This window comes from Mustela putorius, unplaced genomic scaffold (assembly GCF_011764305.1).
Source record: "Mustela putorius furo isolate JIRA1106 unplaced genomic scaffold, ASM1176430v1.1 tig00003854_pilon_pilon_pilon, whole genome shotgun sequence".
Classification (NCBI taxonomy): Eukaryota; Metazoa; Chordata; class Mammalia; order Carnivora; family Mustelidae; genus Mustela; species Mustela putorius.
In genome coordinates, this window is record NW_025422006.1 from 8384999 (window position 1) to 8412320 (window position 27322).

General features: G+C 43.8%; 1 protein-coding gene across 2 annotated transcripts in view; it reads left to right on the plus strand.

Moving 5' to 3' along the window:
* MAMDC2 (MAM domain containing 2) overlaps positions 1-27322 on the plus strand; it is a 141581-nt gene that overhangs the window by 100924 nt on the left and 13335 nt on the right. The window contains exons 10-11 of one of the 2 annotated variants that reach the window (XM_045065086.1): positions 11509-11602; positions 14295-14443. In XM_045065086.1, the coding sequence (XP_044921021.1) occupies positions 11509-11602; positions 14295-14443 (243 nt within the window). Of the gene's footprint in view, positions 1-11508; positions 11603-14294; positions 14448-27322 lie in introns of both variants that reach the window. The other variant, XM_004769232.3, reaches the window with a different exon arrangement.

Below are 27322 nucleotides of genomic sequence, written 5' to 3' on the forward strand. Positions count from 1 at the left end.
TGACAGAGGAGCTGTCACCCTTGTCCATCTACCCCTAGGATCTCACTATCCTGCCACCTCTGGGGCCTTATTTCCTGAATTGTTCCTCACTCTCAAATTTTCAATACCCACGAGCCCTCTATACGCTGCCAGTGTATGCCGGCCACACACACGAACAACCAACCTTTCCTTTTACATTTTTATCCATTTAAATTGCCACCCAGTCCCATGTTTTGTGTTCAGACTTTTCGGAAAGCACATCTTCTGTCAGATGCTGCTGAGGGTTCTCACCCCCGAAATCCTCACCTTCTCACTGCTGCTGTCCCCCCACAAAGTGTTTATCAACAACTACTGTTTCCCATGCGGGGCGCTGCAGGAATCATGCCTGAGAAGAGCCTACCCTCCCGTTCTCTCCGGGTCATCTCAAGTGCCCCTTCCTCTTTGAATCTTTAGTAAGTCGTAGCTTGTTAGAGTGAGGCTTTGTAGAGCAGGAAGACTTGGCTTCAAGTCTTGGCTTCGGCATTAACGATGTAATTCAGAACGTCACGTCACCTCTCTGTGTAATAAGGACATGTTTTAGGGTGCCCCCCCCATGTCTCTTCTACCATGTATTTTCTTTTTGGGCATCTTAAAGTCAGCAGCTGTCTTCACACTGTGTAGCTCAGCCCTCATGAAGGGCTCTCTGTAGCGCCTTGTTTCCTCTTGTGATAATCTTCTCCTTTTAGTTAAAAAAAAAAATTAATGAAATTTAAGTCTGTGACTTGGATTCGTGATTTTAAAATCTTCCTTTTAGGGGCGCCTGAGTGCTCAATAGGTGAAACCTCTGCCTTCAGCTCAGGTCATGATCTCAGCGTTCTGGGATCGAGCTCCGCATCAGGCTCTCTGCTCGGCTGGGAGCCTGCTTCCCTTCTGCTCTCTCTGCCTGCCTCTCTGCCTACTTGTGATCTCTCTCTCTTTCTGTGTGTCAAATAAAAAAATAAAAATAAATCAATAAATACAATCTTCCTTTTAATTTTGCCCTTTAATGATGAAAATGGGAGTAGGTGTTGAATATCTAGGCTTCTGCAAGTTTTAAAGGCAACACTTAGACGTTCATTCAACTAGAAGAGCAAGTCTAGTAGGTTTCTGGAGAGATTTATACATAGGTGGCCCTTGGATAACAAGACACCCTGCCGTAAAGGAGCCAGATTAAGGACATTAAGGAGCCAGAAAACCAATGTGTAGACACCATGCGTGAGAGGAGATAGATTTCCTGTCAGTTTCATGATGTCCGGGAACTCTGAGAAACGGCTACCCCAGGATATTAATGTCACGGCGTAATTAAAGCAGGGCCGCTGAGTGCAAAGTAGAAATAGCAGGGTCATTAACTACTGACAAGATAATCAACACATTATAGAACAGATTAGGGGGTTTCCGAACATAGAGTGTGGAAAATTACACAGTCAAGTGGGACGAGTTTTAAGGTGGAATCAAAGAGAGGGGCTAAGTATGGAAAAGGAGCCTCTCTTGAGTTGTTCAGGCCAAACTCAGTGTCAGCTGCCAATCCAGGAATCCTCAGGTACTTTAAATATGAGCAACACAGGGTTGAGGCATCATGTTTTCCCTTCCTCTCCTTTGAGGTATTTGTTGAAGGCATTTCATGTCAGCTTCCAGGGGAATGAATGGAAAGACTGGTTTGCACAACTGCTGGTTGCTGACACAGCTTACACAATGTAGCATTTGTGTCAGTGCATTCTTCTAGAACTTTCCCAAGGAATTAATCTCCTGGAGTATTGCTAGATTACTACATTAGTCCTCCTGGCACTGTGGAGAAATCTGAAAAGACAGCACAGGCATTCTTCTGCCATGGTTTTATTAATAAGCTTAATGAAGCAAGCATTGACTCCCAAGAATTATTCATAAACCTGAAAACACTACCTCCCTCCACACTTTCAGATTCCTATTCTTGGGAGTATTTCCAAGTCCTGAAATGGCTACATTTTTAGGGAAACACTTCCCAAGTTCTTATGAGGCAACATTATTTTTTGATGTTCACGTTGAGATTCTCTGGGGGTCCTCTGGTTTTCTGAGCTCTTAGACCAACTAAGTATTTGCTGGCCTCTGGAGTCGTGAACTCAGTTCAGTTGCTTCAATTGACAATGCGTACATTAATAAAAACTCTCTACTCTCACCCAGGGAAGAGTACCTTCTTTCGTTTGCATAGATGACCCTGGCTTCTCCTCACTCTCTTGTGTGACAGTCTCTGGCAGTTTTCTGCTGTATCTCTTAGTACCCACCTCTAGGAGAAGTCTCTCCAGACAGTCCCCAGTCTACATGCCCATGGCGTACCCCACCACACTGCTCACGGGTCCTGACTCCTATCTTCTGTTTAATGTCAGGTGACCTGTGTACTTATACATGCTCAAGGACACACGACCATTTGTGGCCCGCCTAGTTCATCTTTGTCTTTAAACCAGGATGTTTAGTTCTCTCTTAGTTTCATTCCGCAGATATGGATGGCCTAAAAAATGTATCTGAAAGGCAAATGCCAGGCCAGGAAATAAAGTTTACAACACATATGACAAACTCTTAGGGTATTTGATATATGAATTTACTCTAATAAATCAGTAAGTAGAAGGTAAGCTAAGCAGTAGGAAAGTGGGCAATGGATATGTACGGGCAAGTCAGAAAAAAAGAACGATTGCTATTTCAGTAAATACTTAATTGGTAGAGCATGCAACTCTTGATCTCGGGGTTGTGAGTTCGAGCCCCGTGTTGGGGGCAGGGATTACTTGAAAATAAAATGTTGAAAGAAAGAAGGAAGGAAGGAAAGAGAGAGAGAGAGAGAACGGAAGGAAGGAAGGGAGGAGCTACCGGAAAATAAACGCATACATATCCAACCTCATTTGTAATGAAATTTAAAAAAATATAAAATAGCACCTTTGTCTATCAAATAGATAAAAATATTTTAAAACTATAATACTCTGGAGTATGCTGCTTCTATTAATAATTATATTCATAATGTGTACTCTTTGTATTGTTCAGTTTATCAATTAAAAAAATCTTTCAATGTAGGCCCCAAATATGCATATATATGAGTAATATCTCATGTCTCATATTATAGAGTATTATCTATGAATACTTAAAATACAGGGGCACCTGGGTGGCTCAGTCAATTAAGTCTCTGCCTTCAGCTCAGGCCATGACCCTGGGGTCCTGGGATCGAGCCCCGCATCAGGCTCTCTGCTCTGCAGGGAGTCTGCTTCTCCCTCTCTTTCTGCCCTCCCCCATTCATGTTCTCTCTCTCATGTTGTTTCTCTCAAATAAGTAAATAAAATCTTTAAAAGAAAAAATACACACACACACACACACTCACACATATTTAGTTAGTTACTTACCTCCTTACCCCGGAGAGGTACCGATGTCAGGAAACAAGGATTTTCATAAGCTCTAGTGTGAAGATAAATTGATATATCTAGATGACAATTCAATGTACATGTCTCAAAAATAAAGCCTCCAAACATGAATACTTGTTGTGGGGGGACATGCGGGGAGGGATACAGGGAAAAGGAGAGAGAAAAATCTTAAGCCGACTCTATGCCTAGCCCGGAGCCCGACACTGGGCTTAATCCCATGATTCTGAAATCATGACCTGAGCTGAAATCAAGAGTCAGACACTTAACTGACGGAGCCACCCCCAGCACCCCACAGGAATACCCTTTGGTGCAAAATTCTACTTCCCGGGATGCATCCTAAGGAACTAATAGTGGTTATGCACAAGTATTTCGACACCAATATTCATCCCAGCAGGTTGTATAATGCTGAGAAATTAGAAACTGCCCAATTATCCATCAGTGGGGTTCGGTCAAACAGCTCGTGGCAGGCTGCAAGGGCAGAGTGTTACACAAGCTTTAAGCCACAAGCCTTCGTCCAGTCGAGGATCCATACTGTGCCTTGGGAATCAATGAAAATCAGGCCAAAAACTGTCTCTCTGTCTCAGACATGAGTAGCATGAAGGCAGTATTCCTGCTTGGGTACCTGCTGTCCTCTCTTGACCCCAGAACTTTCCGAGCCCAGATGAAGGTCAGGACAAAGACCTAGCTTCTTCCGTGTTTGCTGTTCGGTGACTGCACTGTGCCTGTGTTCTGGTAGAACCGGCATTCTATCTCCATCCCAGTGAGCTACGTCAAGAGCTCCATAGTGTGACGTCTGTCCTTGAACGGGACAGTTAAATTGGTCATTACCTTATATTGCATGGGTTAGGGAGGGGTTCAGCCAGGGAGCTTCCTGAGGGAGGTGGGCCAGAGATAAACGGGCATCGACTGACGGGATAAATACACACAACAGCGTCCTCTTCGTTAGCGTGTGAATTAGACTCTAAAGCACTAAAAATCATTTTTTATCTTTTTAAGATTTTATTTATTTATGTGAGAGAGGGAGAGAGGCCACAAGTAGGGGGAGGGGCAGAGGGAGAGGGAGTAGCAGGCTCCCTGCCGAGCAGAGACCCGGATGCAAGACTCTATCCCATGACCCCGGGATCTTTGTTTTTGTTGTTTTTTTTTTTTAAGATTTTATTTATTTATTGGACAGACAGAGATCACAAGTAGGCAGAGAGGCAGGCAGAGAGAGAAGAGGAAGCAGGCTCCCCACAGAGCAGAGAGCCAGATGTGAGGCTCGATCCCAGGACCCTGGGATCATGACCTGAGCTGAAGGCAGAGACTTTAACCCACTGAGCCACCCAGGCGCCCCTAAAAATCATTTTTAGTATCACAACCTTATCTTTGTCTAATGTTCGTTTTTCCAGAGCCTTCTCACATTTTCCATTTGGATCCTCCGTATTAATTGTGTCGATTAGGCATTGTGTCCTGCAGTGGGAAGACTCAGGAACTTAGGAGTCAGACAGACCTTGCTCCCAAAACAAAGGGAAAGGGAGTGAGAACAGGTGCAGATGAAAATTAAGGTGGGAGGTGTGGCTATGGGAGTTGAGAACATTCTTTCCTGTGGGCCTACGTGGATGCAGGGTCACCAGCTAAGGCAAAGAAGAGCGTCACTGAGGTAAGGGAAGGTGGGCAGGAGAGGATCCTGGCTGGGCCAGCTTTTAAATGTAGCCACGATTCGTGTAGGATTCAGGTTCTTGTGCCAGGTTACCAAAAACTCCTTATAAACAGACAGAGGGCAAAAATGTCAGGAAGCTGGTTGTCAAAGGAGGTCAAAGACATGTTGGGTCCACTGCTATGAACTGAGGAGTTTCAAAATCATACCTTTCAGGATTTTTTTTTAGTTGAGGTATAATTGACAGATAACATTATATTGGTTTCCGGTATAAAACAGAATGATTCAGAATCCCATTTTAAATACCCACAGCCCAAGGGAGAAAAGAGGTGGGTCTGTATAATGAAATGTGCTCCATCAAGGCTTTGGAGCGTGATGTCTCTTGCCCGGCTCTGCGGCTGGCCCTGGTGTGCCCTTGAGTCAATACCACAGGGTCTCTGGGCCTTCCCAAATGCTACAAAGTAACTGATTCTGAGGTCTCTCCCGGAGTTTCTATTCTCTTTCCAGGGACCAAAAGATCCCAAAATAGTGCAGATTTCTGAAACCAGTTTGTCGAGAGATCTGAGTATTTACCACGGAAATAGCAATGAAAAAGTCCTGCTGTTTATCCGCAGGCCTCCTGGAGCCTACCCTCCAGCCCAGAATGGATGGTTCCCAGGAGCGGACGGGCTCAGGGAGGGAGAAGCTGGAAGCCGCTCAGTCTTTGTTGCTTGTCACAGCCAAGAGTTGAGTTAAATCAGATGGGTCTTTTGAAAAAGGAAAAACAAAACAGATGGGTCTTTTAAGAAGAAGAAGAAAAAAAAAGTATTGGTCAGCTAAAGACTTATTTAAAAACACATGGTCATCCGGCCTCTTGTGGGATCTGAAGACCAAATATAGTGTCTGCAGAAGGCATGCTGCCACCATTCAGCAACTATTTCCCAAAACACGGCTGGGATTCTAAAAATGCGAGTCCCGCACTCGTTTCTCTAAGAGGAAACTCCTCCCAGCCTGTCTTTGGGGGTTTGTGAAGATTGCAACCCTTTCGCCAAGTGTCTTCATGTTGGAGCTTTTGTTTTGTTTCGCTTTACGGTTCTGTTATGTTTAGAATTCTGTTACAGCTCGTTGTCAAGCAGGGAGATGAATCCGACGGCGGTAAACAGAATATCCTGCCCTTGTGCGCGTAGCCCCGTAATGAAGGGCTCTGGGACTTCCGTGACGGGTTTATAGTAGTTTTATGAATAATTATTCCACAACTCTGAAGTCACCATACCCAAATTTATGTACCCACATGATCGCAAAGCAGTTCAACCTCAGCGAAAGAAACGTTAAATTTAACTCAGAATCAGACACTCTGGTAAGTCGTCGAGGTCCACCGCTGGTAACCCGAACCTAGCTAGGCTTGTTTTGTGAACACGGGTCATTCATGGTATTGTTGGCATAGGGCTGAAATGCTGCTGTGTGAAGATAGAAGGCTGTTTCTGGAAACTATCATTCACATACTTATTATAGGCCCAGCCGGGGCTGTTCAATGAGTGAAGTAAGTGGTGGGTTAAGCCAGCAATCTGGCCGACTGTGTCTCCTGAGCAGGCCACGAAGACTCCTTTACAAGACTGTGAAAACCCAGTTAATTCAGCCAGGGTTTAGCTGTTTAATACAAATAATCCTTTTTAACTGCTCAACAAGGATTTGTGGTGACAGAGTCCACAGCTCTCCAGAAAGCTTTATTTCCTCCCCTCAGCAAAGTTGGGAAGTCCTTAAATGATGACACTTCATACACTTGAAATCAGTAACCCCAGTCCCTTTCAAAATTTAACCTGATCTGGTTTGGGAAAATACGTTTCTGGCATGCTTATTTATCTACTTTTCCCTTCTTGGGTGCTTTCACCAAGAACTTGCGTGGACTTTTAAAAGCCTGGGGATAGGCTCGCCCTCTGATGAACACAGACAGCCTTGTGGCTGAATTCCCAACGGTCCCTCTCCCCACCCTACTGCCCCTCCTAAACCCCCCAAATAACTGTAGAAGCCAATTAAAAGTACATGCGATGCGGAAAACGTGCTCAGTTGTTTTTTACAATCTGCTGCCCATTATTATGTTGTTTTGAGGGAGTCGATCATCCTTTTCGGAAAAGGAGAAAAATGTAAACAGAGAAAAAATTCTATCCCCTTTGACAATTTGCAGGAAAGCGGGAAGTCGGAACAGTCGAGCTTTGATAATCTCGGGGATGATTGCTTAGCTCGAGTCTTTGTCCATCTTTCTTGTCTCTTGGCTCCTTTGCCTTCTGTTTCCAGGGCTGGAGGGTGTTAGAACCACCACCTGGTGACATATAGAGGCAGAGAAAACGAACTCCATCTAGTCTGCTCTTAAACCCGCAACAACTGTCCTATTCTGACACGGGACAAAAAGGAAGGTTTTGTCATCCACACCGCAGTGTTCTACCACACCCCAGTGGTTCTCAGCCAGAGGTAATTTTGCCTCCCCACCAAGGGGCATTTGGCCATGTCTCGATGTATTTTTGATCATCTCAACTTGGGGGTGATGTTATCCAGTGGGTAGAGACCAGGGTTGCTGCCTGATGTCCTGCAGTGCCTCAGAGAGTATATATTGGTCTGTTTGAGAGGGAGACGATGAGGGACACAGTGCAATAGTACCTCCCTTAGACGGGTGCTCCTGACTTAGTGCAAATCTCCGAGAACTTAGGGGCAAATGAGATTTTTTTTTTTTTAAGATTTTATTTATTTATCAGAGAGAGAGAGGGAGCGAGCACAGGCAGACAGAATGGCAGGCAGAGGCAGAGGGAGAAGCAGGCTCCCTGCTGAGCAAGGAGCCCGATGTGGGACTCGATCCCAGGACGCTGGGATCACGACCTGAGCCGAAGGCAGCTGCTTAACCAACTGAGCCACCCAGGCGTCCCACAAATGAGATTTTTATAAATCACACTGTTTCAGCGTATTAAAGGTCTCAGTCCTTAGGTGCTGGTGACACTTTACAGTTTTTGTGTCATTAGAGAGCATTCATTGCTGAGGAACCCTATCTAGACTCACTTTGGAAACACTAATGGGAGAGCTATACAAACAGATGTGCAAACAAGTAATTTTAAATACAGTCAAGTCAGGATCAACAATATGATTTAACTGTTGGTCCTACTTAAAAGAGACATTGTGTGTGCTCATCTCTGTCCAATCTCGGCACTATGGACACTTCGGTGTTTCAGTATTGTTATTGGTAACTGTCAGTTGCGGAGGACTCTGTGGTGCATTGTAGGAAGTTAAGTATATATTCAGTGGCCTAGGAATTTTTTCCAACCCCTAGAGGTATTCCACTGGCTTGGAAACACTGCCTAAAATGAAATAAACACTCTTTTTAAAAAGATTTACAAACAAGCAAGAGGTTAATCCCTCAAGAATTTAGACTATGACCAGTTCCCTTCTTGTTACATTCTTAATTGGACCTAGGGACCGAGTTCTGAAGAGCAGACCATGAGGTCTGGCTTTTCTTTTTCCCTCTCTCGACCAGTCTTGGTCATTAGCTGGCCCCGTCCCAACTACCCTGGAATAACCTTTCCACTTCAAGGAGCCCTCAAAATGTAAGAAGGTGGCCCCAGAATAGGAACTGATATTATCAGCATTATTAATAGCACAGTGGAAAATCTTGTGTGTTCCACCAAACAAGCTGATCTTGTCATGTTTCTTTTGTGTGTTGGAACGCTAGTAGGCAGGCGCCAAACCGATCTGGGGTTTGAGGCCATAGTTTGAATGTCAGCTCATAGCTGACTGCCCATGGGTTTCTCACAAGATGGAACAGCGTGTGGTCTGGCGAGAATTCTAAGTGCGGAAAGAGTTCTAAGCTAGGAGAGACCTAGTCGGCCGCTCTTGTCCAAAGCAGCTTTAGCGTTTCACCTAACCCACTGTGGCCGTTCACAGATTGTTCGGAATCCTTGAAATGAGCCGGGAAGATCTATCCGTTGGAATTTCTGCAATGACGAAACGTTATGTATCTGCTGGGTCTCGTTTGCTTGACCACTAGCTGTGTGTGACTACTGAGCACTTGAAATGTGGCCAGTGTGCCTGAAGACATGAATTGTTGATTTTTACTTAATTTTAATCTAAATAGCTAGATGTCCTTGTGGCTGCTAATAAACGATGCCAATCTAGGAAACACTAGCTCATTCCACATCTTAATTATAGAGGTCCTGATTCTTTTTCTTTTCTTTTTTTCTCCATTATCCATATAACAAAATTAAAGGATGGTCGGAAAATAAGGAGGAATTCTGTTTAATACTCATAATTTCATGAGCCTAACGTAATTGTTCTATATTTGGTAAATTTTCAAGGTTTTTTCTTTTCTAGGTACTTTTAGATGAGTTCAGTGTGATTTGTCGTAGTTTGTTTAATTTTAACTTTATCTATTATAACCATTTTTTTCTCCACTTAACATTATGAGAGAGATAGACTTTCATACTACTTAATAATATTCACAAGCTGTCAGGGTTAATGTTTGCCCATTTCTTAGCTTGCTATACCATAGTTTATTCATTTCCTGTATTTTTGTGTTTTGGGGTTGTTTCATTTGTTGGCTTGCTGGCTTATTTGCTTGCTTGTTTGGTTTTACGATCATCATAAAATAATGCTAAAGTAAACATATGAGAGCGCATTGCTGTTTCTCCTTTTTAGAATCTGTCTGCTTGCCAAATGATTGAGTCTTACGTAGGTAATGGTTTATATGGCATCCCAGATTCATTTTGGAAAAACTAGTTTTTCACCATTCAGGTGAAAAATAGACTTGAAAATTGCCGAAAGGCAAGAAAGCCAGGACTTATTCTCTCTGCAGCACCATTTATTCACTAAATTAGGAGACAGATTACTATTCTTTCCCTCATAACAATAAACATTGCTGATAAAATATAACTGCATTTAGGGCTGATGACATAGACATTTGGGTTTACAAATGGGGAACAAGTTCCCAGGCAAAAATCCTGCAAAAAATCCTGCAAGTAGGAAACCCTGCAGATGATCTCTAGAATCTATAAAGATGAGAAAATTAACAGAGATAAAACAAAACACCCTCTTCTATCTTGTCCCTTGTAAGTATATACATAGTTCTATATTGGTACATCTCTAAACTAGACTTTTCATAATTTAAAGCAATCTGAATACAGTCCAAGTGAACTTTTACACATCTTATTCTTAGTAATTATTCTGAAGATATAAGCTAAAGACATTTTATACTTTGCATGGTGGTAAACTGTCACATCATTTTAAAATTTTGAAATAAATTTTGTATGCTAATGGTTCTGATCCTCAGAGAGCAAAGAGTTCCTGCTGATAACACAGATAAGTTGAAGACACAACATAATATTAGAATCCAAAACAATCAAATGCTCTCATTATTCCCAACTTGAGTCTTAGTTTCTGTTCTATCTCTTTGTTTTTGTTTGGATTAAGATTTGTATTTGAGGGATGGCACATGGACTAAATGACTTCATATTCATTACACATCAGGCTACACATGCAAAGCAGTTTTATAAACCACAAAGCAGGGGCGCCTGGGTGGCTCAGTGGGTTAAGTGTCTGCCTTGGACTCAAGTCATGGTCCCAGGGTCCTGAGATGGAGTCCAGCCTTGGCCTCCCTACGCAGCGGGGAGTCTGCTTCTTTGCTCCTCCCTTTGCTTGTGCTCTCTCTGTCTCTCTCAAATAAATAAATAATATTAAAACACACACACACACACACACACACACAAAGTACAGTGAAAATCTAATACAAATGTTTGGAAAAGTACTCTTTGCTCATCCTGTCTATGAAAAGGAGACTTTAAAATAGGTCTGATGCAAAGAAATGCAAAACTTCCCTCCCCCTCATCCCCCGTTCTCCGGTGCAATGAATTAAATAATTGATGGTATGGATCTGGTTTTGTTTCACATCGAAGAGTAAAAATGTTTGGCCTGATAAAAGAACGGCATTTAGGGCTTTTATTCGTGATACGGTCTAGGGACATCTATCTTCTCTTTGGAAATGGAACATAAGTCTCCAGATGGCAAATGACAGGGACTTTGTTAACAATATGAACGAAGCACAGCGCCAGAAAGTCATTTCCAAAAAATCAATACTGTTTGTACTGGAAATGTTTGTAAAAATGCCTGGAATACTGTCAACTCTCTATGCACTTTGTGGATTATCTGGGGAAAACATTTAAAACTTGAGAGGTTTTCCTCTGCCATCTGGTCAACCTCTTGTTTTCCTCTTTCAACTCTCGAAAGAATGTGAGCTGATTCTGGCATTAATATACACAGCCTATCATTATGAGCTTAAGTCTGCTTAAAAAAAGAATGGCAGTGATTTCAGGGTCCTGTGTAAAGGCTTAGCTGTCACTCCGGCCATGTGACCTGTAGTTCATGTGGACGAGGAAGAGAGGCCTCTGTAATTTGCTTAGGCATGCTTTGGGCTGAGTAAATCCCAGGGTGTAAGAATTTCTAATGCACAGGAAACCAAATTCATGGTTTTATTTTTCTGATTTACAGGTGGTTTTCATGAGCCTATGCAAAAGTTTTTGGGACTGTGGCCTGGTCGCCTTGGACGACATTACAGTAGAATTGGGAGGCTGTTCATCTCCAGGTAAGACGGTTCGGGATTTAAGCTCTCTTTGTTTCCCGAACCTATGCCAGCATACCCTGTTTCTCTAAGATGACACCCAACACATTGAATCTGGGCTGGCCTCTTAGTTTTGTTTTTCTGGCCAGAAGTGCCCCCCTCCAGATCCGTGTAGTAAGTTTTGGAATTTAGAAATGATGACTTTTTTACGCACAGTGTGACAGTGTGCTTATGACTTGTATCGTCATCTGCAAGAGAGGTAGTGATGGTAATACGTGCCTGACTAGTGGGGACAACACCTACGAATTCCCCAGCCTAGGACCCGGCACAAAGCAGTATGTTAAAAAAACACACCTTCTATTGAAGTCACTGTTGTTATTTTTAATGTGTCTTACATGAAGGCAGATTTTCCAGTAATAGTGATGAAATCATTATTATACAGACATTACACTAAACATGTCATTTTTCTTTTTTTTCTTTCTTTTTTAGGGAGTCAGGGAGGGGCCGAGGGAGAGAGAGAATCTTAGGCAAGCTCCATGCCCAGTGTGGAGCCTGTAAACATGTAATATTTAAATGATAATAAAATAAATATTTCCCAAGTGAATTAAAGGACAGTGGAAAGTGGACCAAGCATTGATGATAGTGACAAAACCAAGATGGTGGCTATGTGTTGGACATTCTTTTTCTTTTTCTTTTTTTTTTTTTTTTAAGATTTTATTTATTTATTTGACAGAGAGAGAGAGATCACAAGTAGTCAAAGAGGCAGGCAGAGAGGAGGAAGCAGGTTCCCCACTGAGCAGAGAGCCCGATGTGGGGCTCGATCCCAGGACCCTGAGATCATGACCTGAGCCAAAGGCAGAGGGTTAACCCACTGAGCCACCCAGGCACCCTGGACATTATTTCTTATGAGAAAATGGTGCATACCTCAATCTGGATCATTGGTCCCTGTCTCTACTAATTACCACTGCATCTTAAACCACAGGGTATCTCTTTCTTTAACAAACAGGCAAACTGTGGAATCCATGTGGCGCTAGAAGAGAATCTCCTTGTTTATTTATTGAAAAGATAGTTTGTTTTAGTCCCTTGATTTGTGATGCACTGCAAGGACAACACAAAGAGAAAACAAGAATCTACACTTGAGGCATAGAAGAGGGAACGAGGCTCCATTGGCTTGTACCGTATGTGAAATGAAATGAAGTAAAATCATTATTATGAAAGAGATGTAATAAAAAAAAAACAGGCTATGTGTTAGAGAAATTTGCTAAGAATCTGGGTGTGAAGGTACAACCAAATTTAGGCAAAGAAGTTTCCAGTAAGTGGGAGGTGTCACCTTGCTAATATTAAGAATTGGAGAGGAGAAGGGAGTTGAGGGAAATTGGAAGGGGAGGTAAACCATGAGAGACTATGGACTCTGAAAAACAATCTGAGGGTTTTGAAGGGGCGAGGGGGTGGCAGTTTGGGGGAACCAGGTGGTGGGTATTGGAGAGGGCATGGATTGCATGGAGCACTGGGTGTGGTACAAAAACTATGAATACTGTTACACTGAAAATAAATTTTAAAAATTAAAAAAAAAAAGAATAGGGGCACCTGGGTGGCTCAGTGGGTTAAAGCCTCTGCCGTCGACTCACGTCATGATCTCAGGATCCTGGGATGGAGCCCCGCATCTGCTTCCCCCTCCCTCTCTGCCTGCCTCTCTGCCTACTTGTGATCTCTCTCTCTCTCTGTCAAATAAATAAATAAAATCTTTTAAAAAATCATCATCATCAAATTTATTGAAGATGGCATCTGAAGACATAAATATTTGTTTTGGGAAATGGAAAATAAGGCTCCAACTGGCAAAACACTAAGACCTAGTATTTGTTTAGGTAATATTTATTGAGAACTTCATGTTCTAAATACTTGACGTACATGATCTCATTGAATACAGTCCTGTGAGGTAGACCAGAGTATGGAAGCACAGGTGGGCGCCTGGGTGGCTCAGTGGGTTGAGCCTCTGCCTTCAGCTCAGGTCATGATCTCAGGGTCCTGGGATCGAGCCCCGCATCAGGTTCCCTGCTCGGTGGGGAGCTGCTTCCCCCTCTCTCTTTGCCACTCTCCCTACTTATACCCTCTCTGTCTCTCTCTGTGTGTGTCAAATAAATAAATAAAATCCTAAAAAAAAAAAAAAAAAAGAAAAAGAATACGGAAGCCCAGAAAAAGCCAGTCATGACATGCATCCTCCACACACGTCAAACTGTGTCTCCAGAAGCACGTCTAGCTTTCGCACCTTCCCCGCCTCCCCCGACGCAGCTCTAGAGTTGTTCTAAGGATTCCCTTCACTCACCCTGAATTTCTGAAGAAACCTCCTCCATTAGGCAATTTTCTTATTTTCCATGAAGACAATTTCGCTCCAACTCTCAGAGCCTTGTAAGCTCATTCAGACAAATAAATTGGCCAGTCAGAGGAAGTTTCTTTCTCAGAGTTGTCCCAACTCTTCTGAATCTAGATGTCTGATGGCGCGCCCCGCCTCCAGGCAGGACCCATGGTCCAGTCCTGGCCCTGGCTGGAGGCAAGAGCCTGGAGTAGGTGGGCGGCCGGTGTGGGGGGGGTTGCCTCTCGGGAGGCCCTGGCCTGTGGCCGGGTGACACGCCCCCATGCAGAATGGGCTTCCCGGGGAGCCACGGGCTGCGTATTCACTGAAGGAGCCTCAGTAATGACACCTGCTGTCTCCCCGCAGAGAGGCTTCTCCCTCCCCCTGGAGAGTGTACTTTCGAGCAAGATGAATGTGCATTTACTCAAGAGAGAAGAAACCGGAGCAGCTGGCACAGGCGGAGGGGAGAGACGCCCACCTCCTACACGGGGCCCAAGGGAGATCACACTACTGGGGTAGGTGAGTTACGCCACGTGGTGCTGTTCGCCAAGGAAGCCCGACCTAGCATTCTAGAGGTCATTTCCTGCATGTTGAGGGGTGCCGAGGTGTGTCCTGTGTCTAGGAGGAGCGACTCAGCGATTCTGCACACCTGGGAGATCATGAAATGTGTGCACGGACGACCGTTCTTTCTGTGCATACACTGCTTGCGCATCCTGAGCAAAGACGATTCAAATGGGCTTACAAAGAGAGGCACACAGAAATAATATAACCAGAAGTGGGTTTAAAAATAAAAGACAGAGGGACAGTGCGAAGGGGAAAAAAATGTCGTGATCGAAGCTGGAGCCAGGACTTGAGGCCTCGTATGGAAAAATGTGCTGGCGGACAAGGGAGAAAACGTTAGCAGGCGGGCGTGACTCTACATTTCCTAGCAGCTGCAACAAAGATGAAAAACCTGATTCTCCGTATCCTCAGGATAAAGAGGTGTAGGAAGTAAGAGGGTGCATTTTCTGTAGAAAATACATAGAGTACAATGTAATAGACTAAACGTTGATTTCCTATCACCACGTGCAGCCGCTGTAAACAATGTCAGGGATCAGATACTCCACGCAGAACAGACCTCTCTCTCCGACACTCTTCATTTTGCTTGGCATATCCGCGGGATGCAGGCACGCTGCTTGGTCCGGGGATGCAGAACTTGCCCTGACAGTAGGCCTGATGAGATCTGTCCTCGAGGCTCCTGACAGAGAGGCCGTTATGATGGTAATCACAGCGGTGAGGGCATCCGGGTGGCTTAGTCAGCTGAGCACTGGATTCTGGATTTCACTTCAGGTCCTGATCTTGGATCCCATGTTGGGCTCCACGCTCAGCAGGGAGTCTGCTTCTCTCTGTCTCTCCCTCTGTGCTCCCCCACTCCCACTCACGTGCGGTCTCTCTCTCAAATAAATACATAAATCTTTAAAAATACGTACATACGTACATGCAAAGGTGAGTTAGCTACTGCTGTTTCCTGTGGCCTACCTCAAGATAAGCCTGTGGAGTAACTCCAGACAGCAACCTACCGTGTGACCTGTTGGGACTTTGCTAAACTTGGGGTGGCGTGCACTCAGGAACAGCTTTATTCTTTCTTCAGATGCTTTCTTCACATGGATCCTAAAGCATCTTCCCTTCCCCGTGCCTTGGCAGACCCCATAGCTTTGCGGTCCTCTTGAGGTATAAGAGCAGTTACGTATTTATGTATGTTACCAAATCCAAATCTTCCATTTCACATTTGATTGAATCACGTCTCTTTCCCTCAGTTTGGGCCCGACTCATAGTTTGGGGATGATAAAAGGGAAGAAAGTTCTTTCGTTTTCTTTGTTTTACTTCCTCCTCTGCCCCTCACTTCGTGATCTTTAATAGGATAAGTGAGAGAGAGAGTGAAAGAAAATAACTTTTAAAATCGTTGGTGCTGTTTCAGATTCTGCCTTGGCTGTTGAAGATCCTCTGTCGTAACAGATACCTGAATACTGGCTCTTTGGGGAAACACTGCGTCTTGCAATTTCTGGCAGTGTACTTCCTGGCTAATCTCCTCCGACCACCTGTTCTTTCCCTAGCGCTTGCTCTACAAGGTACAACCCACATAGATTCTCCACTGGGGTTCCACCTGGCGGTTTTGGCTCCGGACCCTTCAAGAGCTCTTGGTTCCAGCCACCTTCCTAGTGACTGTCCATTTGGCCTCATGTGCTAATGCACTCTTGCCTGACTAAGAAGAGGTTATGCAGGCTGGTCCTACCCCTGACCTTCCATTCTGTCTTACTGCTTTAGCTGGCTGATGCTGGGACAGTGTTGCTTCCATAAGACAGGATGTTGCAGAGATTCAGCATTGTTCCAGTAGAACAGATAGGCATGTCCAGCATGGAGTAGAAGATTCTAAGGGGGCTCTAAGAGTCTGTGAGGCTGTCTCTGGAAGACCAGGGGCTTAAAAAGATAATCCAAAGACCTGTGTGTTACGACCATTTTGGTTGGGAATAGTTTATTGCCCTTTGTCACAGGCAAAATCCACTTAGGGCTAGCTTTAAGAACAACTTGATACAGAAGACGAAACTGTGCGATCAGGAGCCAGTTCCTCTCCTTGTCCAACCTTCTGTCTGGTTTTCTTGGTTGTCTCCAGTCTTAGGTAGGCTTTCATCTCATGGTAGGAAGACCGCTGTAGCAGTTGCAGGTTTTTCAACATTAAATCGAGTGGAAAGAGATAACTCAAATAAAAACACAAAGCTGAGTCTCAGTGGCTCTGACCAACAATGTCTTAAGGGCAAGGTACTGCCAAGCTTGTTTTTTTGTTTTAGTTTTTGTTTTAAAGATTTTATTTATTTATTTGACAGAGAGATCACAAGTAGGCAGAGAGGCAAGCAGAGAGAGAAAGAGAGAGAGAGGAGGAAGCAGGCTCCCTGCCAAGCAGAGAGCCCGATGCGGGGCTCAATCCCAGGACCCTGAGATCGTGACCTGAGCTGAAGGCAGAGGTTTAACCCACTGAGCCACCCAGGCGCCCCTCAACCTTGTTTTTGAATCCCCATAGGGCTTAATCTTCTACCTCATATACCACAGATGCTAAAAAATGCCTTTAGAATGAATAAATGAATATAAGTCCTCCCTGACATGAATAGCTAGCCGTGGGGTGCCTGGGTGGCTTAGTCGGTTAAGCCCCTGCCTTCAGCTCAGGTCATGATCCCAGGGTCTTGGGATCGAGTCCCGCATCCAGCTCCTTGCTCGGCGGGGAGCCTGCTTCTCTCTCTGCCTCTGCCTGCCACTCTGCCTGCTTGTGCACTCTCTCTCTCTTTCTGACAAATAAATAAACAAACAAATAAATAAATAAAATCTTTAAAAAAAATAACTAGCCATTTATTTAACGAAACCCCTGGAAAACAGGATAGTGGGAAGGTATCTTTTTATTACAAGAGGAGTAGAGAAAGGTCAAGATCGAATCAGCTTGAACTGGAGCCCACTGGAGCCCACTGTAGTCATGATGTGGTATCTTTGTGCTTTTATCTTGGGTGGGAGGAGGGTTGATAGTTTTTCTTCCTTTTCCCAGAGACCCCAAGAAGGCTAGCGGTAGCAGATCTGAGAAGAGATACTCTCAGAGGGAGCTATGCTGTGGTATTGCCACAGGGGAATGTTCAGGGCAACAGGCCGTGGAATGTCTTGGACATGGACGAGAAGGCAAAGCAAAAACAGTAAGCAGTGGAGGGAAGGGGTCTTTGGAAAGAGCAAGGAGGGTCACCACACTCCAGGAGGTACAACAGACCATTGAACTTTGGACTCATACCCCACTCACTGGCTATGAAACCGTGAGAAAGTTATGTCAAATCTCTCCGTTTCATTTGTGTCATCTCAAAAATGAGAATAATTATAGCTCCACGCCTCCCTACTGCGTTGTAGGCTGGTTGAGAGGTTTGGGACGAGATTGCTGCTAGGGTCCAAATCTTAGTTTCACCTTTGAATTTCTCTAAATCTCATTTCCTTAGCTATATGTGGAACAATGAGTACCTACCTCACCGATTGTGGGGATACTTGCGTGCGCATCATTCATATTTGAGACAGTATCCAAAACATACTTAGGATGTGACCTGGTATAGAATAAATGCTCAGTTAATGCTCAGTTATTCGCTTGTTCCTTCACTCAGCAAGTATTCATTGAGGTCTACTATGTGCCAAATCCAGTTTAAGTGCTTGGGAAACACGGATGAACAAAACAGACAAAGCAGTCATTTGCTGTCACAGAGCTTCTATTCTTGTGTGGTGTGGTGTGGTGTGGTGTGGTGTGGTGTGGTGTGGTGTGGGGTGTATGTGTGTGTGTGTGTGTTAAAAAGACTTTCCTAAGAAGGCTTTGCAGTCCAAAAATAAAACTCCTGATACAATTTTCTGAAACTTTAAGTCAACTCAGCAAATATATAATCAGTAATTTAGCTGTATAAGATTAAAGGTCTGTTACTTTATTTAAAATAAATCTTAGCTCTTAAAATTTATTCCATAAAGTACATATTTCCCTGTAAATTCCCTACATATACACAAGAAGTAAAAAGTAAAAGTTTTTTTTTAAAAGGCACAATTAAAAAAAATTAAAAACTGACAACAGAAACCACAGTAGGAAGGATTACTAATTAAAATCAAAAAGTTAGAAATTTCTGGTCGGGCTCCCCTTTGCCCCCACCCCACTCCTTCCAGCCTGTCCCCTGTCAACATACGAAAAGGTAACTGGTTAGCCCCTAGAGGGAGTAAAAATGTCACCATTCTATTCTAGTCTAGTAGGTGGGGACAGACAACAAAGACTACACTTAACTATAAATTGTATAGTATGTTAAAAAGTAAAAATAGCTATAGAAAAAAAAAGGAAAGGGCAGGGGAGCTTGGAAATTGGGAGGAGGAGATGAGTGGAGTTAGCTTATCTAAATAGGAGAGTCACAGCTGAGCTCTTTGAGAAGGTAACCTGGAAAGAGCTGGGGTAGCTATGCTAGTGTGTATCTGGGGGGAGTGTTCCAGTGGGAAGCCCCTTAAGTGGAAGCAGGCCCAGTGTGGCCCCCCAATAGCAATGAGGTCAGAGAAACAATCGTCGGCCAGGACTTGGCCTTCTCGTTAGTTAGAAAGACCTCAGGTTTTACTTTCCCTGAAATGGGAAAATGCTGGAGAATGTTGAGCATAGTGAGAAAGTGACCTGGCCTGGTTTTGAGGGGATCGCTGTGGCTGCTCTGCTGAGAAAAGACTAGAAGTGGAAACAGGGCAAGAGTGAGGTTGGAGAGCCCTGTGAGGATCTGGCGAGGCATCCAGGGGACCGACGGTGATGATAATGAATGTACAGTGAGGGTGGATGTACCAATGACAGTGGATCGGTCCAGGGGGTCAGAAGGGGTGAAATTCTGGAATGTTTGGAAAGCGGAGCCGGCAGAATCTCTTGATAGGTGAAATGTGAGTGAAGAGCAGGAGAGGAGTCAAGGATGAGTTCAGTGATTGTTGATCTGAACAACTGGAATGTGAGTTGTTGACAACTCAGTAGAGGAGACGGGATGGGGAGGTTCGTTGGGAAGATCAGGAGCTCAGTCGTAAATATGTCAGATTTGAGGTTCTTGATGGATATTCAAGGGGAGATGTCGAGTGGGCAGTCGGGGGGCCAGGCAAGAGGGCTGAGCTGGAAGTTTTTGGCATATGGATGGGATTTAAAACCATATGACTGGGTGAGATCTCCAGGGGAGCCCTGGTAGACCCAAAGGTGGACCAAGGCATAAGCCTTGGAGACTCCAAAGTTCAGAAGTCAGAAGAGGAAGAACCACCAGAGGAGAGTGGCCAGTAACTCTGATGACCCAGTATGGAAGTCGCTCCCACAGTGTTTGTGGGTAGTAGGGACTCAGCAAGGATGTCCCCGCCCCCTTCCTCGTCTCCATGACTCCTCCTCCCTTGGCTCTCTCTTCACTGGTGGCCGTGGCCGTGACTGCCCCCCCGTCGCTCTCATGCCAGCCCAGTGGTACTTACCTAATCCTTCCACCATGGGTATGTCACTTTTATCTGCCCCACGGGATTACAGATAACCCGAGGGGCACGTATATGGACTCAGCATGGCCTTGCTAATGCTGCCTTACTAAACTACCCCGAATACACCTGGGCAGCTTGATTAAACACTAGAAATTTATTTTCTCATGTTTACGGAGGCTCAAAGTCCAAGCTCAAGGTGTTGAGAGGGCTGGTTTCATGCTGAGGCTTCACCGATGGGCTTGCAGATGCTCTCCTTCCGGCTGTGTCCTCACATGGTTGCCCATTGGCCCTTGTGTCCATGTCCTGAGCTCTTGTCGTTGGATTAGGACCCACCCGAACAACCCCATTTCAACTTCATTACCTCTTGAAAAGCCCAATCTGCAGACACATCCACAGCCACAATCCGAAGTACTGGAGTTAGGGCTTCAGTGTGTGAATTTTACAAGGGCACCATTCAACACATAACAGAATCCCTCCCCAGGGTTAGCTCAGAGTGCTGAGCACTGAAGGAGGAGACACAAAATGGCCTTTGTCCTGCCACTGACATCCTTCTGCTGAGATAACCTGAGTCTGTTTAATGTGTATACTGCATTCTACCCCCACCCCCTCTGCACAAAATGTGACAACCTAGCAGAAGCACATTCAGTGGACACTCAATGACTCATAAGTTTTCTCCTTTATTTGCCTTTTGCCCAGTTTATAGGGCATGCATTAGTTAACTTGGTGTGGCTTTGTTCAAAGAAAAATGATATGATAGTGTTTGCTTTGTCTCTGTAAACGTTGAAGGACATTTCAGCTGGCTGGATGTTCTGCAAAGATTACAATGCAAAAACATCTTTTTTTTTTGTAAAGATTTTATTTATTTTTTTGACAGACGGAGATCACAAGTAGGTAGAGAAGCAGGCAGAGAGAGAGGAGGAAGCAGGCTCCCTGCTGAGCAGAGAGCCTGATGCAGGGCTCGATGCGGGGCTCGATCCCAGGACTCTGGGATCATGACCTAAGCCGAAAGCAGAGGCTTTAACCTACTGAGCCACCCAGGTGCCCACAATGCAAAAACATCTTAGTGTGCCCAATATTCACTCCCAGCAAATGCTTTTTAAGCTAAATGAAATTCTCTGGTGCACAATCAGGAGAATTCTGATTTTCTTTTTCCAGCACATTGCTGCTAGGGTCTGCCTTCTTCTTCAGTCTTTATTTCACCTGTTTCGATGCAAATTTTTAAAACGTTCTCAAAGTGCCTTTCAGTTTTCTAACTGAAGAAAATCTTTTACAGGTTCGATTTTATTATGCCTATCTACAGTAATGCAGATGAGGCAACGGAAGTTTGCTGAGCGTACCTACATACATAGAATTAGATTGAAGGTGTTTTGGTTTTGTTCTCAAAATTACTTTAACAGTTGCTTTACTGGAGAAATAATGTTAGCTAATGATCATTTATGGACCATTTGCCATGCGTAGGCACTATGCTGGGAACTTTATATCTTGTCTTAGTCCTTAGGAGCTGGTTTAACAAAAGTGCTACAGACCGGATGGCTTAAACAACAGACATTTCCTTCTCTCACTTCTGGAGGCTGGGAAGTCCAAGATCAAGGCACCAGCAAATTTGGTGTCTGGTGAGAGCCTGCTTCCTGGTTCACAGATGGCCATCTTGTCACTCTGTCCCCACATGGCCAAAGGGGCAAGGGCTCTCTTTTAAAAGGATACTAATCCCACTGAAGAGAGTTCACCCCTCATGACCTAATCAGCTCCCAAGGGCCCTGACCTTCTAATATCATCACCTTGGGGGATAGGATTTCAACATATAAATTTGGGGGGGGGGCACAAACATTTGGTCCATAAGCACATCCTTACCACGAAGTAAGTGGAAGTAAAGTGAATGGATGGCCTATTTTTCACATGAGAAAACCAAAGCTCAGAGAAGTTAAGTGTTTTTTCTGAGGCCACACAGTAGTAACACATAAAGTAGGGACAGAATCTCAGGACCCCAGTTTCTAATGCCCATATTCTGTTCACACACCCAGTCTCACCGGGATTCCCCTGCCTTGTGTGACACTAAGAGACCACAGACGACCTGGAAAGCTGTGACAACTAATATGTGAAAGGCACAATTCTTCACATAGCACCATGATCTCACCCCAACACCTTTCAGTCAAAGAGGGGTATTTTCTGTTGGAAAGGATATATTCAAACTGATGGTATTTTTAGACTTCTATAGAAAAGCATCTAGCAGAAAGTAAATTCTTCTCCGAGCTATTTCTGATGTCAGCGAACCCCTGTTGTCAGTTGAGCCTGCACACCTGTTGCATTTCCTCAGTCCTGAAAGGGTGGCTGCTTCTTTCTCTGGAGTCCAGTGGCTGGAACCCATATATAGGTGGATATATTGGCTCTCAGATCACAATGGGTGACAAGCATCACCCATTCAAACATTGAAGCAAATAAAGTCCCCTTTAACACACTGAGTTGTTCCAGCCGCCAGTGTCACAAGCTACATGTCTATAAGATGAAACATCTTAGAACTGGGAGCAGTCCTAAATCCAGACACCCTGATTTCTTCCCCATTTTCTGAGCTTCTACATGCCTTGTGCACCAAATAATTGCCCCCAAATTATAAGTAAAGTAATAAGGGTCAACTTCGAGAGATACGGATCCACGTAGAGAGAAGCAGCTAGCTCTCCTTGGGAGCGTCTTGAAGGGTGACAGAGAGCTCACCACGAAGAATGGCTGGCAGGATGAGGTAGCATTTCAGAACCAGGGAGAGGCACGTGCGGAGTGTGGAACTGCTAAGTATCATGGCAGCTTCGGGGAACTGTAAATGATTCTGCTGGGCTGGTCTACAAGCACACTGTCAGCCAGGGTTCCCAAGACAGTGGAGTCCAAGGTACAGGTTTTATTTTTGGACGTGTGGTCCTAAGGAGCAGAAGTGTGCAGTGAAGGTAGCAGATCCAGGAGGGAGGAAGAGCTGCTACGAAGATGCCTCATTAACTTGGCCACGGCTGTGTCCAACTGGCTGCTTGATCCTATGGGAACCTCTCAGAAGCCAGGGAGGTTGCCAAAAATATTTTGGTGCTTTGCAAAGCCCCTCCCTGTCTCCAGCCCCCTCCCCACCCGCCATCCTGCCAAAGATATCCTATGATCTAGTCTTTTTCGTTAAAAATGTTTGGTCAGTCTTTTGTTAGTTTCAGTTGTTAATACTACCTCAGATGGCTGAAATGTTAAACAGTTGTTTAACTGATTGCTTTTGACAAATGCTCTGGAGAGAAGGCTGGTCTACCTTAGTCAGATTACATCCAAAGTCAGGTCTACTTCAGTCAAATTAAATAAAGAGAAGCCCTGTGAATGGAACTTTCTGATGCTTTGCCAAATAAGTCAAATAATGATATTTTCTGGGATGGGGTTTTGGGTAGCTCCAAACCAGTTGTGCCCCTTGCAGAATTGCTGTAGGCTACTGCTTTTTCCAGATATCTTGTTTGGAAAGCTCCTGGTTTTCAAGTCTGTCTAGGAGTAGGAGAGATAAAGATGGGATTAGTGCAGATACAAAGCTCACCTTTCTTTGAAGGGTTGTCATTTTTCTTGAATCAACACTCTTAGATTGTTGGATCCCGTTAGTTAATTTCCAGAGTTTGGAATAAGTTGAATTGACAGGTTGTTTTCTGTTTTGTTTTGTTTTGCTTTTGCCAGTGTTCCCATTGCTTTGGTAGAGAAACACATTTTTCAGAGGACGTTTCTCTGACATTCTCAAAGCTCCACATCCCTCCCCTGCCCAACTTCTTTCTCTTTAACAGATTCAAATTCTTTGATGAAATTCATCTCATCATCTAGTTCTTGGTCATAATACTAAATGCTCCTATTATTAAATTATTACAAAGAGTTATTCTGCACTCCTAAAAAGTCTAATAGCTCCATAGCTGGGTCTCCTGCGGTTCTGTTTCTATTGTCTCCTCCACCCCCACACACATACTTTGGCCAGTTTCTTGAAATATCTGGCATTTTAATTGAATACTGGATGTTGGGAAGGAAAAATTATGGAATCCTTGGTGGTGATGTTTTTCTCTCCAGAGAGGATTCCATCTATTCTTGAGTAGAACAGGTCACCTCGGTCCAATCAGAACTGGGCTAACTTGAGAGGGTGTTGCTTTGCTGGATCAATGTCTTGTTCTCCACTACGCCTGGGGAATATGCTCTGAGAGCATACACTAGGGTTCTTTCGGGAACCCTCCTCTTTAATGTGTTGTCCTAGACTTTAATTTTTATCTCTCTAGCTGGTGAGATTACTGAAAACTGTTTTATGTTTGACTTCCTGGCCCTTGCCCTCTGTAGCTTAAGCATTTGGCCCATGACTCAAGGGAAGATTGCCAGGTGATGGGCTCACTTTTCTGTGCCTCTCTTTTCTCAAGAAACTTGGCTCTAAAGCCCTGGCTGCCTTGGCAACCCAGAACTCCAGTTATTATCTTCCCAACCCAGCGAGTGCTGTTGAGTTCTCTGCCTCCTGTTAGCTGCTCTCTGCTAAGCTTCTAAACTGAAGGGGCAGATGCCCCATGGGGAAACGGAGAATGTTGAATTCACTTTACTGACCTTCTCCTTTTCCTAGGATCTTGGCCCTCTTGAACCTTTGCTACTTGGAAAGTCCTCTGCTAGCTCCTAAACAGGTGCTTTCTAAAATATAGAGATGTTTTCCATTGGTTTTCCAATTCTTCTCAGCAGGAGTGTAGGTCTGCTACAAATTACTCCACGTAGCCAGAAGGGGATGTCTCTGGTATTTCATTTTTTGGCATCATTTAAGAACGTGATTATTATACTCAAAATTTGAAGGTATTTGCTTTTCTGTGCCAACCAATCATAGTGACTTGAATGAGATCTTTGTGTCTCTGGCCTCTTTAAACTGTATTCTTTAATTGATGCTTCTGCCTCTTTTACCCAAGGTCTTGCTGTATCTGAGATTATCTTGTTGTAAGATATTCTGTCCTTTAGGAAGGGGTAGTAGGAGGAGAATATTAAAATTTACATTTTACTGCCTTTGGCTATAAACTGCCTGAGAGACTATAATTCTCTACTCTTTTCCCTTTATAACTCTCAACCCCGAGTAGTAAATATTGGAGACAACTAACATAGCAAGAAAGTACTCAAATGTCTTTTATTTAATTATCATGGAAACCACCTGATGATCACCTCATATTTTTAAAAGGTGATTTTTATAGCAAATGTAATGTTGCATAGATGAACATCACCAGAATTTCTCTCCAGCAGAGAAAGAATAAGAAATAAGAGTAAGAAAACTTTAATTGACTCAATAAATTATTAACAGTTCATTGATTTGTAGGATGCTAGAGGTAGATAGGATCCTATAGATCATCTAAGGCAACCTGGTCATTTTTAAATATTAAAACACTGAAACTCGGGCACCTGGGTGGCTCAGTGGGTTAAGCCGCTGCCTTCGGCTCAGGTCATGATCTCAGGGTCCTGGGATCGAGCCCCACATTGGGCTCTCTGCTCAGCGGGGAGCCTGCTTCCCTCTCTCTCTCTCTGCCTGCCTCTCTGTCTACTTGTGATCTCTCTCTGTCAAATAAATAAATAAAATCTTAAAAACAACAACAACAACAACAACAACAACAAAAAACACTGAAACTCACTCAGAGGAGTTTTAATTATTATCTGCTGGGATCCTAGGATAGCAATAGCAAACATGTCTATGATTTAGATCTACAACTTCAACAGTTATGGAATAACATCCGAAAAAAATCTCCTACTGCCTGCTTTGTTGATTTATTGCTATCTTTGTATTTAGGTCCTAACAATATTCTCTTTACATCTTTTTACATTATAGGCAATAAAATAATGGCAGTATACAAAATGGCAGAACTCCCTAACTGGTACATGAATAAAATCATAAGTTCAGTGTCTGGGCCAGCAACATAGTATCTTTCTCCTTAATGACTGGAGGGTGTTGGTTTGGTGTTGGTGACAACAGAATCCTTTTTGAATGCAGTGTGTTCTGGGACTTTCAGAGGATATACCTGTACTTGCAGAATGCAAGTGTTCTACCTTTTTACTTTCCATCCTTAAAGTCTATCCATTTACACTTGGAAGAACACGCACAAGAAGAAAGTAGGAAGAGGAAAGGCATACAAAGCTGTTTACAGACAATGCATTGGACAGGCAGTAAATATAGGCCCATCAAATAAAAAGAGAAGCCCACAAAGCCACATGCCCGGATGGACATGCGGGTTCACTATGTGTTTACTAGACTCAGTACACGGTCATACACAAGAATTTCAAGGGAGCTGTCATTCCTGATTCACTGTCTGGCAATGCAGTAAATCTTTCCAAAATCTAGTGGTGTCATCTAGTAGAAAGACCAATGAAAGTGAGCCAACTCTGCCACTTGTTGCCTGCCTAGGCTGGGGCATGGTCATCTAAGTTCTCTGAACCTCAGTTTCCCCAGATGTAAAATGAAGTTAACAGCAAATGTCCTGCTAATCTCTTAGGGTTGCTATGATGACCACAACTAAGATCAGCTCCACTCAAATGAATCGTACTGTTATTTTTACAATTTTAAAAAATATTTTATTTATTTGAAAGAGAGAGTGTGGTGGGCACACACCAGCAGCAGGGAGGGGCAGAGGGAGAGGGAGAGAGACAAGCAGACTCCCCCTGAGCAGGGAGCCCAATGCGGGGCTCCATCCCAGGACCCTGGCATCATGACCTGAGCTAAAGTTACCCCTGTTATTTTTATAATTAGTGGAACTCTTATAAAATGTGATGTTCATCTCTGGGATGATTTCTTGGGTTCATTGTTCTGCATCATCATGTGTGCTTTTATAAATAGAAAACCATGGCCTATGACTATGGGTACAATGACTTGGTAGTAACCAGAACACTTGGCAGACCTTAAAGCAATGTTTTCCAAACTGCCACTGGGTAATTTAAGTGGAATGTGGATGAATATTTTTTAATTTGGTACTCGTATCCATGTATAGGAAAAATACCTCACCAGTCCATCAAACCCATTATTTCCCAGATAATAGCTTTTTTCATGCTAATGTGAAGTTTCCTATTCGAATAAATGTATTTATAGAATAAAAATGGAAACTATTTGCTGAAGAATATTAAGGAGATAATGCTGCAGATATGTAGACAGACTAAATCAAATCATGAAGTTGGTATTTGTTGTATGACTAAAGTTTGGGAAACATTTCCAAAGATTAAGTCAGTCACGCAGCTCCTAGGAAAATAACAACCCCAAACTCTCGCCGAATGATTTGGCTCCTCCATAAATGAAATAATACAGACATTTGTGACAGATGACTCTGGACCTGCCTGGCGAAGGGAGGGTCTCTGTAGGATTTGTCTTTTCTGACGCAGGTGCTACTTATTTACAAGACAGGAAAGACAGGTCT